Source organism: Panthera onca, chromosome C2, assembly GCF_046562875.1.
Source record: "Panthera onca isolate mPanOnc1 chromosome C2, mPanOnc1 haplotype 2, whole genome shotgun sequence".
In the NCBI taxonomy this organism is placed as follows: Eukaryota; Metazoa; Chordata; class Mammalia; order Carnivora; family Felidae; genus Panthera; species Panthera onca.
The window spans coordinates 151,861,168-151,874,193 of NC_138347.1; the positions used below are offsets into that span (position 1 = coordinate 151,861,168).

The following is a 13,026-nucleotide window of genomic DNA, read 5'->3' on the forward strand; positions in this document are numbered from 1 at the left end:
ACTTGAAGCTATAGAGAAAGTCCTTGTAGAAGGGTTGTCAGGGATGGGGGCCAGTACAGCTATTATCCCATGGTAGAGTGACCCCGTTAGTGTTGGCAAATCATTTCTGCTTTCTTGGATCCTTACTTCTGCCAGGTCTGGGTTTCAGAAGTAAGAGAGTTGGCATGGAATCAGAGGTGTTAGTGTAAATGTCCTTGCCTGTGTTTATGGCCTTTTTGTTTCCATTTCATCATATTTTAAGAACTTTGCTGACCAAATGTGAGAAGATGTGTGCACTTAATAGCTTTGATTTTGCAGCTCATACTTATGTCCCACTTGATTCCCTATTTTTTCCTCTCTTGTTCACACTATGGCCACTTAGTCACCATCTGCAGGCCCCATTTCAGTAGTTTAGCTGGTTCAGTCTTACTGTGTTGCTCAGTGCTTGGGTCTCAATTTTAGAGACTGGGCTTCTTCTGCCCACTGTTCCCGAACTTAACTTTCCACTTATATCTAGGTCCTCCAGGAATGATGGCCTGCTTTGGTCTTCCCTGCGCCCAGAATTCCTGCTGTATCCACAATGGTGGTCACTTCTGCTGTCCTGCCCCACAATCAGTGAGCTCCCAAGCCCTCTCACCTCACCCAATCTTATAGCTCCCCATGACATCACCCCTAAGGAGCAGAATTCCAGGGCAGGCTGTGTGATTTCTATCTTCCAGAGCTCTCTGAGGATCTGCTGCTTATCTCTGTCCCGAGGATGAAAATGGATGACAGGTGCTACCCGGTGATCTTTCCAGATGAACGAAATTTCCGTCCCTTCACTTCGGACACCCTGGCTACAATTGAGAAGCGGATTGCCATCCAAAAGGAGAAAAAGAAGTGCAAAGACCAGACACCAGCAGAACCCCAGCCTCGGCCTCAGCTTGACCTAAAGGTCTCCAGGAAGTTGCCCAAACTCTATGGCAACATTCCCCATGAGCTGATAGCAAGGCCCCTGGAAGACTTGGACCCGTTCTACAGAAATCATAAGGTAGTTGGCTGGGGTTCTGGGGTGTTCTAGCCATGCAGTTATAACCGGTGTCACAAGAACCTCCAAACATTGATCTTGGGGTTTGCAGGGGTGTCTGTCCTCCTTTGCTATCACCACTTGTCATTGCCTCCATAGTCCTGAGACCCTCTTTCAGTCTTCATTTTCTCTCTGTAATGCATGTCTTGGCGAAGAAGAGAAGGTCCAGGGGGCAGCAGGAAGGTTAAAAGGAAAACAGAGAAAACATAAATGGTGTCAGGAAAGAGGACTGGACTAGCAGTCAGAAAAATTAGGTGTAGGCCATTTAAGTGACTGGCTTTTTGACTTTGGATAAATCCCTAATCCTCATTCTTCTAATCTGTAAAATGGGAATAAAGCATGCTTCCTACAACATGGACAGGCCACGGAAGCACTTATAAACTGTAAAGCATTATACTGATATGAGAGATGAATATCACTGTCCAGGAACGTCCAATTCAGTAGTAAGTTTTCCTTGAAAAGCTCCCCAGCTATAGGCTTTTTAGGCTATTAAATGAGAATTCTGGAGGTTGGAACCATACACCAACATGATGCATAAGAGAAGTTCAATAAGTGATGTTCAAGAATATGGTAATCAAGTGGGCAGGTGGAGATTTTGCATAAATCCCATGCCGATATGTGATAGGCTTGCTATTTAACCTACCTGAATATAGTTGTTGCAGGGAAATTCTAGTAAAAGTTCTTTAAAGGGGCTCCTAAGTGAGGAAATGTGAGCTCTGGGCTCCTCTGATGGCTGCTTGGAAGCCTGGGACAGTGAGGACGGTCCTCTGCAGACCATCCGGAAAAGCTCAGAAGACCTTGCCATAATAATACCATTGTGTGATCCAGCAGAGAATGGAAAACCCACCTCACCAGACTGAGGGCAGAGAGGAAGGAAGTTTGGGTAGAAGTCCTAGAAATATGAGATGCTGAGACCATTCTCTGCTGGCAACCATGAGAAATCGATCTCTCCAGAGAAATATTGCCTGGTATGTTACCTTGCATTGGGACAGACTTAGGGTTACCAGACCAAATGGGAACTGTGTGTATAGAGGAAAGTGGGGTGTGAGTGGGAAAGACAAGAAAGAAGAAGAGAGATGAAGGAACGAAAACACCCCACTATTTCTCCTTCTTCTTATGCCCCAGAATCCCAGGGGCTTCTTGGAGGCAGAGTTGTTAAATGCGAATTAATTTCTGGAGGTCTTCTGCTTCGAGGCTGGAGCAGGTGGCAGCTTGGTATGCTGCAGACAGTCCTGGGAGGACAGGTTCTGTTCCAGCCTGGCTGAATGTTCTAGGACTATCTATCTCTTCTCAGCTTGGGCTCTCCCTTTAAATTAGAAGACACGATACTTTTTTAGAGCTCTGCACACCCATGACCCCGCATGGCTGGTACTCTCAGCAGTCATGTGAGGTATATGTGATAGTTAGCCCTCCACCTCATAAATGAGAATCCAAAGACTGGGTGGGGAAGTGGATTATGACAGGTCAAGCAACCAGTAAGGGATGAAGCTGGGCCCTAAACCCAAGGGCTCTTTCGATAGTCTAAGGCCACTTCCTGTCTTTTGAAACTTCCATTTTGAAGAGCTACAGAGAGAGGGGTGGAGATATGTCAGCAAGAAGACAGAAGGAGTGGGTACCTATCATTTTAATAATTTAAACCCTGGTGAGTATAGTTAAATACACCATTAGCTGAAATATTTAAAGCAGGGAGAGATGGCATTAATAAAATATCAAGGGGCACAGAGACAGAGCCATATCATGCCACCTATTAATCTGGGGTGACCTGCCTCAAGGAGGGGTTTTCTCTCTGCCCTAAAATTGTCTTTCTAGCCGAAGGAAGGGCCCAGAATCCCTAAAGTGGGTCTTGGGCTCCTGAGCTCATAGCTTTCAGAGAAGCCTGTGGCCCATTTCCTTTTGTTATGGAGGCAACAGAAAATATCCTGCCCCATTTTTTCCTGCCGCCAGATGGCCAGCAGACAAGTAAGTTCCAGCAACTCAGCAAAGGGAGGTTGATGGTTGGCAGTGGCTGAAGTTCTGGTACCTCAGCCAAGGCAGCACCCACCCTGCTATATTGGGCCTTGGCGACAAGGCCTGTCTTTCCTGTATAAGAACATACTGGATCACATGCCAAGTAGTACTTTTGCAGATCTGAAAGGAGCAGAGACATGGGGAAACAGGAATGACCCTCATTCTGTGAAGGCTTTTGTAACCAACAGCCTTGGGGACATGTAAGGGGACAGCCAGATTATAGCTAAATGGAAAGAAGGAGGTTTCGGGGGGTTGATGTGAGACCCTGTGAGTGATGGATGGATTCTTCTGCAGGCACTGCTTCATTCCTAGGTCCCAGGAAGAATTGGGCACACGTCTGGTGTTGTCTTCAGTGGAGCCCAGTGGGCATTTTGGATGGGACAGTGTACCACTTAGCAGATCTGTCCGGGGTTCGGCATCCCTAGACCTACCCACTAAAGACCAGTAGAGCGTCCAGTCGTTGTGACAGACAGCCAAAAACACCCACATGTATTTCCAGACGCCTTCTGTAGGGCCTCCCCCACCAGTTGGGAACCGGAGGCTCATACATGAGATTTGCTCATACATCAGTGGGGAGAATGGGAGAGCAAGTCTGGGAAGCTTGATGACTTTTTCTGTTGAAGATCCTCAAGGTTGGAATTGATCGGCAGACTATCTCGCGTAGAACTGCTCAGGTACAGCAACACAGACTCCCCGGGTCCCTGACTGTTCTAACCTTTGTTACGAAGCTCTTATTCGTAATCACAATAATTGAAAATAATCTGCTGAATGTGAATGTTCAGTACTACTCCCTATCTCTTCAAGTTCCCTCCTAGTTCTTATCTCTCTAGACGGAGATACAAGACGAAGGGTTTTGCTGGTGTCCAGAGTCACAGCGTGGGCTGGTTGGAAAGTGCCTCGGGCTACAGAGTGACAGTAGCCCAATCAGAAACTGTCATGATCATGATAAGCCAAGCCACGCCTCAGTCCGCGGTCCCACTGAATTTCCTCTGAGTGAACTAACTCACGATAAATATTGTTCCGTCACTGCATGTAATTCTTGTGGCATTTGTTTGCTTGTCTTCGCAGACGTTTATGGTGTTGAACAAAAAGAGGACCATCTATCGCTTCAGTGCCAATCGTGCCTTGTTCATATTTGGGCCTTTCAATCCAATCCGAAGTTTAGCCATTAGGATCTCAGTCCATTCATATCCTTTCGTTGCATCTTCCGCCAAGTCCAGGTCATGTGAAAAGTGCCAGAGCCCCAGACTGAGGGGAAGGAGCTGATTCTTGGAACCAATAATGGCAGAGTGCCTGTGGCTGCATGGCAGGGGCTGTGCTTTTACTGCGTGTGAACAAGGCTTGGCCCTGCCCTGGGATCCTGTGGCCTCAGAAGGAGACGGGCCAAAAGGCAGGCAATTTCTTCAGTGGGTCGGGCAGTTTGGGAGCGGTAGTGTGGAGAGGCACCGCTGTGCTTTGGAGGCATCCAGGGGGACTTCCCGGAGAAAGGAACATCTAAGTTGGGGCCCAGACAAAGGTGGCAAACCATCTACCTGTCTCTGTATTTAGCTGCTAACGGTGTTGTGTTGGACCTAGACAGAATTTATTTTTATTTAAAAAAAAAATTTTTTTTAACGTTTTATTTATTTTTGAGACAGAGAGAGAGCATGAACGGGGGAGGGGCAGAGAGAGAGGGAGACACAGAATCGGAAGCAGGCTCCAGGCTCTGAGCCATCAGCCCAGAGCCCGACGCGGGGCTCGAACTCACGGACCGCGAGATCGTGACCTGAGCTGAAGTCGGACGCTTAACCGACTGAGCCACCCAGGCACCCCGGACCTAGACAGAATTTAAAGCTTTATGGAAACACTCTGTAATGTGGAAAGTCCGGATTTCTGGCTTCTTTTGAAAAACGGAACCTCTCTCAAGGCTCAGCCTATAGTCCTAGCTGGCAAAAATCGGTGTAGTGAGGAACCACTGCCTGTTTTAGAGGGTCCATGCAAGCTCTGCTTCACCACCTCTCCACCCCTCTCTGTGGCCCATTTTACCCATTTAAAGGACTCCCGAGGGGCGCCTGGGTGGCGCAGTCAGTTGGGCGTCTGACTTCAGCCAGGTCACGATCTCGCGGTCCGTGAGTTCGAGCCCCGCGTCAGGCTCTGGGCTGACGGCTCAGAGCCTGGAGCCTGTTTCCGATTCTGTGTCTCCCTCTCTCTCTGCCCCTCCCCCGTTCATGCTCTGTCTCTCTCTGTCCCAAAAATAAATAAACGTTGAAAAAAAAATTTAAAAAAAAATAATAAAATAAAGGACTCCCGAGACTCTTAAGGCTTTGAGTTTGCAACCTCAGTCTTAAGGATAAAGACAGGAGGGGATTATTGAGCATTCCCGCTGTGTGCAGGGGGTGGTGGAAGACGCCAGGCAGTTTTAGACTGGGGGAGGTCAGAAAGACATGGACTGGTACATGTATTGAAGTACTGGGGGGATGGGAAGGAACAACTGTTCAGGTTGGCTTCCCTAGAAGCAGAATCTGAGATGGGGATTCTTATTTAATCCCCATCTTTAGTATTATTATTATTTTTAAAATTTTTTAACGTTTATTTATTATTGAGAGACACAGAGAGACAGAGCGTGAGCAGGGGAGGGGCAGAGAGAGGGGGCGACCCAGAATCCGAAGCAGGCTCCAGGCCCCCGAGCTGTCAGCCCAGAGCCCGACGCGGGGCTCGAACCCACGAGCCACGAGATCATGACCGGAGCCGAAGTCGGACTCCGAACCGACTGAGCCACCCAGACGCCCTCCCCGCACCCCCCCCCCCCCCGCCCATCTTTATTATTTAATTATTTAATACCAAATGATGACTTTGTAGAGGAGTTGCCCTCTGGAGAAGGAAAGAGGGAAGCAGGATGGAGAGAAAGAGGAACAAACAAGGATAGGGTCTCAGCTGAGCCCACATCAGCTGGAGTCCACCAGGAGCTCTGGAGCACCGATGACGTCACAGAGGAAGCCCACCTGGAAGCGAGGGCCAGCTTTTTTCTACGTCTCAGTCAGTCGGACATGAGGGAGGGAGTTGTAGCCCTCCAGGTGAAGGGGCTGCCATTTGGCTGAGGACCGTTCTTCAGGGGAGGGGACAGGTGTGGGCGGTCGCCCGCCAACACGCACCGTCCGCAGACAGGTTGCACCTGCAGCCAATGGGGCCTGGAGGTATGCCCGCAGCCTCCACCGTGACGGATGACCCGGGCCACCCTGAAGTGTACCTGCCTTAACAGACAGCGGTTACATTGTTCAGCATGTTCATCATCTGCACCGTCATCATCAACTGCGTGTTCATGGCCACCGCCTGTGGGAAGGACAACAGCAACATATATACCGACAATGCCGAGTAAGTGTTTGTCCCGCGCTCATCCGACCTAAGGTTTGGAACAAATACGCCTAAACGACCTGTGATTAGATCAGAGTTCAGCTATACAGAGAAAGACAAAGTCGCCCATGGTCCCAACTTCCCAGTGCAAATGCCGGAAGGGTCCATTTTAGTTTGGTACACATATTTTTAACAATTATTTTTAAAGACCTCCAAAATAATAAGCAGCGCACTTACAACTTTTATGTCTAGCTTTTAAGAGGTTTTCTTTGTGTTTATAGAGGCTTTATAGGAATCTGCTTTTATGCTAATATAACATTCTATCAGGCGAATAAACCATAATTTACTTAACCGTTCTAGTATCTTACTCCTATAAATATCACTGCAGCAAGCATCTTTTTTGCATAAAGCTACTTTTCAAAAATGATTACTTTTCTTAGGGTAGAGTCTTAGAAATGGGTTTACTAGATCAAAAGTACATTGCAATGCTTGAAAAACATATGGGGACAAAATGTTTTCCAAAAGGTTTGGGATAGTTGTTAATTTATGGAGTTAACAATATTTCCATTTCCCATGTATCATTTTTGCTTTTTCCCTGGTGAGTTTGAGTGAGTTCTTCCTATAATTAAAACATTAACTTTTCGTAATTTTTAGTTGGCTATTCAGTAATGCAAGTTAATTTTTCAACTTAGAAAGTTCTGTATTTTGATAAGTATTCTCTTATCAAAGAGAATGTTGTCCTAGTTTTTCTAATTGAACATATTTGCTGCTTTAGTCTTTCAGGAATATATTGAATAATTGAGAGAATAATAAGAAATCACTTATTTTATTCACGTATTTTTATCCCATATTTAGCTTAACTGTGTGATAGAAACCATCACAGTCAACATACAGAACGTACAGAACATTCCAGACACTCTAAAATTTCCACTTGGCAGTCAATCCCTTGACCCCCACTCGCAACCCCAGACAAATACTGATCTGCCTTCTGTCGCTCTAGACCAGTATTGCCTTTTCTAGAATTTAATATAAATGGACTCATATAATGTATATGATACCATACTTTCCTATCTGGCTTCTTCCACTTAGCATGTTTTGAGATGCACCTGTGCTGTTGTTTGTATCACTAGCTTTTCCCCTCCTTGGTGTTGAGTTGTATTCCTTTGTATGAGCATATCACAATTTGTTTTCCCATTCACCTGTTGATGGACATGTGGGTTGTTTCTAGTTTTGGCCATTATGAATAAAGCTGCTAAGAACATTTCTGTATAAAAGTCTGTTTATGGGGATCACTTGGGTGGCTCAGTCGGTTGAGCATCTGACTCTTGATTTGGGGTCAGGTCATGATCCCAGGGTCGTGAGACAGAGCCCCATGTTGAGTTCTGTGCTGGGTGAGGAACCTGCTTAAGATGCTGTCTCTCCCTCTGCCCTCTACCCTGCTCATGCTCTTTCTTTTTCTCTCTCTAAAAATTGAATTAATTAAGTAGGTAAGTGAAAGTCTTTTTGTAGATATACGTTTGCATTTCCCTTGGATAAATACGTAGGAGTGGAATTGCTGTGACATATACGTGAAGTATATGAGCGCATAACTTTGTAAGAAATGGCCAAACTTCTCCAAAGTGAACTGTTTTAAATTCCTGCAATATATGAAGGCTTCAAAGTCTTTATTAATTTCATCCTTAATTTGCTCTTCTATTTCTAGCTTCTTAGGGTAGAAACTTTAATAGTTGGTTTTAGACCATTCTTCTTCTCTTGTACAATTGTATAAAGCTATAAATTTCCACTACGCACTGCTAAAGAAAGCTTCATCCCACATATTTTGATACGTTGTGTTTTTATTACCTTTTGGGTAAACATTCCCTACTTCTTATGATTACTTCTTTGTCCCATGTGTTATTTAGAAGTGTGTTTTTTTCCAAATATTTTATATTTTTCTAGTTGCCTTATTGTTAATGATTTCCAATTTAATTCTGTGGAAAGGATATACTCTGTAAGTTTTCAATCTTTTGAAATTAGGAGAAACTTATTTTATGGCTCTACGGGGAATGTTTCATGTGTACATGAAAAAATGTGGATTCTGCAGTTTGATATGATTGTCTGTAAATAGTCCTATTAGGTTAAGGTGGTTGATAGTGTCATTTATATATTTTATCCTTTTGCCATTTCAATTAGTACTTCTATGAATTACTGAGGAGAGGCTTGAAATCTCCATCTATGATTGTGAGTTGGTCTATTATCCCTTCATTTTTGGCAAATTTTGCTTTATATATTTTTGCAGCACTATTATTAGGCACATACAGATTTATGGTTATTATATCTTTCTGATGTATGCATTCTTTTATCAGCATGAAATGCCCTTCTTTATCTTTAGTAATATTCCTTTTAGTATTTGTTTTGTCTGAGGTTAATACAGCTGCTCCAGTTTTCTTAGGCTCATTGTTTGCATGGTATATCTTTTTCCATCCTTTTACTCTCAACCCTTTTGAGTTTTTGTATTTATAGTGTATCTCTTGTAAAGAGCACATAGTTGGCTTTTGTTTTTTATGCAGTCTATTTTCTAATCTCTGCCTTTTGATGGTATATTTATTTCATTTGCATTTAATGTAATTATGAATATGCTTAAATTCAGGTCTGCTGTTTTTCTATTGGTTTTCTGTTGCTCTCATCTGTTTTTTGTTCCTTTCCTCTTCTATCGTTCTTCCATTCCTACCTTCTTTTTTGTTAATCAGGCATATTTAGTATTTCATTTTAAATCTCTACTGTTTTTCTGTTAGATTTACTTCTTTGCATTACTTTTTAGTGATTGCTCCTTCTCTGTCGTTAAGTGGGACTTGGGTCTAGTTAAGGACAGTGAGCTTGGGGCTATGCCTTGAAGCAAGGGGCATGGATACTGCTGAGAATAGAAGTGATCCTGGGCAATATTACTGGGGAAAATGGTCTCCCCTTTAGATAGTTGGCTATTCCATGTGAGGAGCTAATTGAGAGTGGAGGAGTTGCTCATTATTTACTGCAGTGTCTCTGGAAGCCTTTGTAGTCAAAGTGTAGCTGAGCCTGCTCGGCTCTTCTAGTGAGATGCAATGAGTCTTCTTTTTCCTATTAATGGAAAGCAGTGGCCCAATTGGATGCTAATCTGCTCAAAGGTCATTTTCACTACTAAAAGACCCATAAGGCAAAGATATGAAAAAACCTTTGTCTAGGCTGTAGGGAAGCTGCTGCTGTCTCCTGGTGGCATTTGTACTGACAATGGATGCATAAAAGTGAGGGTGGGAGGAGGAGGTTGAAAACGTTTTTACAAAAGAAGGCATGTGGTTGAGTTATTAGGCCCATGGGGGGAGAGTTTCTCTAATTTTGTCAGTGCCCTTTGGTTAGAAAACTTTTAAATGGGAAATTGATTCCAAGTCTATAGCTCTCAGAGAATGAATGCCAAAGTGCCCTAGGATCAGGCGATGGTGTTCTCTTAACCTACCTGGACACCACCCATGGCCCTGATTGGATACCCTAACCGTGCTTGAACTGACAGTGACACGCTCCAGAGGGCCTCATTTGCCTGGTGGGTTGGGATCTCTCTGTCATGGAGCTCCCAAGCCCTGTTCCTTGTGGTGGGCATGGCTGTACTCCATATCAGATAGCATGGTGGGTCTGCCTGTCCCTCTATTGGCCAGGCTTCGGCTGGGAGTGGGAGGTGGGAGACCAGGTGGTTAGGTAGAAATGGCAGTCAAGGGCTGCTGTCTCATTTGCCTGAGACCTAGATGGAGATTTGCAAAATCCCACAAATCTGCAATTACAGCTTTTCCCAAAATACCCTTAACTTTGTAATTATGCCTGTTTTTTTAAAACGGTATTTCAGGGCAGACATGAATTAATCTGCTATGTTCTTTTGTCACCTAAAAGGTGATCAGCTTAGAAAAAAAGGGCTGAAGCAGAGAGCAGCTCATAACCATTTCTGCCCTTGGATTTGGCTACTTTGGATTTTTCAAGTTTCCAAGATCTTAGCTCTTTAGCTTTGTGGGCTGCCAGTGGTTGGATGTTCTACCAGAAAAGGTCCATTTCTTTTACTGTGAACCAACAGATTGTTTGAATTGATTGTTTCTGTCCCCAAAGTGGAACCTGTTGGTGTGCGTGTGCCCACGTGCGCACGGACAGACCCAGCATTTTTAACAGACTGTTTTAACTGTGGTAAAATACACATTACAGTCACATAGTTGTGCAACCAATTATCACCATCCGGCTCCAGAACTCTTTTCATTTCGCAAAACTGAAACTCGGTGCCTATTAAACACTAACTCCCCTCCAGTCCCTGGCAACCACCATTCTACCTTTGGTTGCTATGTATTTGACTGCTCTAGGCGCCTCACTTAAGTGGAATAATACAGTATTTATCTTTTTGCACCTGGTTTATTTCCCTTAGCAGAATGACTTCAAGGTTCATCCACGTTGTAGCCTGGGTCAGGGTTTCCTTCCTTTTTAAGGCTGAATAATATTTTTTGGTATGTACCCCATTGATCTGTTTATCCATCAGTGGACATTAAGGGTTCTGATGGGCTATTGTGAATAATGCTGCTGTGAACGTGCATGTACAATTATTTCTTTGAAGTCTTGCTTCAGTTCTTCTGTGTGCATGCCCACAAGTGGGATTGCTGGATCACATGGTAATTCTATTTTTAATTCTTTTGAAGAGCCTTCGTAGTGTTTTCCATGGCTGTTTGCACCATTTTACAGTACTGCACGAGAATTTCTGTTTTTCTGCATCCTTACCAACACTTGTTATGTTCTGAGGCTTTTTTTTTTTTTGAAAGCAGCCATCCTAATGGGTATGAGGTGATATTTCACTGTGGTTTTGGTGTGCATTTCCCTGATGATTAGTGGTATTGAGCATCTTGTCGTGTGTTTGGTTGGCCATCTGGATGTCATCTTTGGAGAAACGTCTAATTCAAGTCATTTAGCCATTTTTAAATTAGGTTACTTGATTTGTGCTGTTTCTTTTTAAATTTAGTTTTTTAATTAAAATCTTTTTATGGAAATGTAATGACATCAATACTGTATTAGTTTCAGGTGTATAGTGATTCAAAGTTTATATACATTATGGGATGATCACCATAAGTCCAGTCACCATACAAAGTTTTACAGTGTTATTGACTGTAGTCCCCATCGTGTACATTACATCCTCATGTCTTCTTTATTTTATAACTGAAAGATTGTACCTCTTAATCCCCTTCACCTATTTCATCCATCTCCCAACCCCCTCCCCTCTGGCAACCATCAGTTTGTTCTCCGTGTCTAGAAGTCTGTTTTGTTTTGTTTCGCTCTTTAGTTTCTACATAGAAGTGAAATCATACAGTATCTGTCTTTCTGTGTCTAATTTTACTTAGCATGATACCCTCTAGTCTATCTTTGTTTTCATGAAGGGCAAGATTTCATTCTTTTTTATGGTGGAATAATATTCCATTGTGCACATATACCACATTTTCTTTACCCATTTATCCATTGATGGATACTTAGATTCCTTCCATATGTTGGCTATTGTAAGTAATGTTACAATGAACATGGCAGTGTGTGTATCTTTTCAAATTAGTGTTTTCACTTTCCTTGGATAAATACTCAGAAGTGGAATTGCTGGGGGCGCCTGGGTGGCGCCGTCGGTTAAGCACCCGACTTCAGCCAGGTCACGATCTCGCGGTCCGTGAGTTCGAGCCCCGCGTCAGGCTCTGGGCTGACGGCTCGGAGCCTGGAGCCTGTTTCCGATTCTGTGTCTCCCTCTCTCTCTGCCCCTCCCCCGTTCATGCTCTGTCTCTCTCTGTCCCAAAAATAAATAAAAAAGGTTGAAAAAAAAAATTAAAAAAAAAAAGAAGTGGAATTGCTGGATCATATGGTACTTCTATTTTTAATTTTTGAAGGAACCTCCATATTGTTTTCCACAGTGGCTGCACCAATTTCCATTCCCGTTAACAGTGCACAAGGGTTCCCTTTGCTGCATCCCTGCCAGCACTTGTTTCTTGGCTTTTTGATAATATTCACTGCGACAGGTGTGAGGTAATATCTCACTGTGGTCCTGATTTGCATTTTCTTCATGATCAGTGATGTTGAATGTCTTTTCACATTCCTGTAGGCAATCTGTATGTCTATTCAGGTCTTCTGCCCATTTTTAATCAGATTATTTGTTCACTTGATATTGAGTTGTATGAGTTTTTTTTTTTTTAATATTTTTTGGATGTTAACCCCCATGTGATATATCATTTGCAAATCTTCTCCCATTTAGTAGGTTGCTTTTTCAATTTTTTTTTAAATGTTTATCTCTGAGAGAAAGAGAGAGAGAGACAGACAGACAGATAGAGCACAAGTGGGGTGGAACAGAGAAAGGGAGATGCAGAATCCCAAGCAGGCTCCAGGCTCTGAGCTCTCAGCACAGAGCCAAACACGGGCGTGAGGGGCTCAAACTCGTGAACTGCGAGATCATGACCTGAGCCGAAGTTGGACATTTAACCTATTGAGCCACCCAGACACCCCTAGTAGGTTACCTTTTCATTTTGTTGATGTTTCCTTTGCTGTGCAAAAGCTTTTTACTTTGATGTAGCTCCATTTGTTTATTTTTGCTTTTGTTATCCTTGTCTGGGGAGACAGAACCAAAAAAATATTCCTGAGACCGG

At 43.7% G+C, this 13,026-nt stretch overlaps 1 protein-coding gene across 1 annotated transcript in view; it reads left to right on the forward strand.

Annotated features, from left to right (window-relative positions):
* Positions 1–218: 218 nt before the first annotated feature.
* SCN11A (sodium voltage-gated channel alpha subunit 11) overlaps positions 219–13,026 on the forward strand; it is an 85,301-nt gene continuing 72,493 nt past the window's right edge. Inside the window, exons 1-3 of the mRNA XM_078432477.2 lie at positions 219–1,009; positions 4,121–4,239; positions 6,302–6,403. Of these exons, the coding sequence (XP_078288603.1) occupies positions 737–1,009; positions 4,121–4,239; positions 6,302–6,403 (494 nt within the window). The 5' untranslated portion in view covers positions 219–736. The remainder of the gene's footprint in view (positions 1,010–4,120; positions 4,240–6,301; positions 6,404–13,026) is intronic.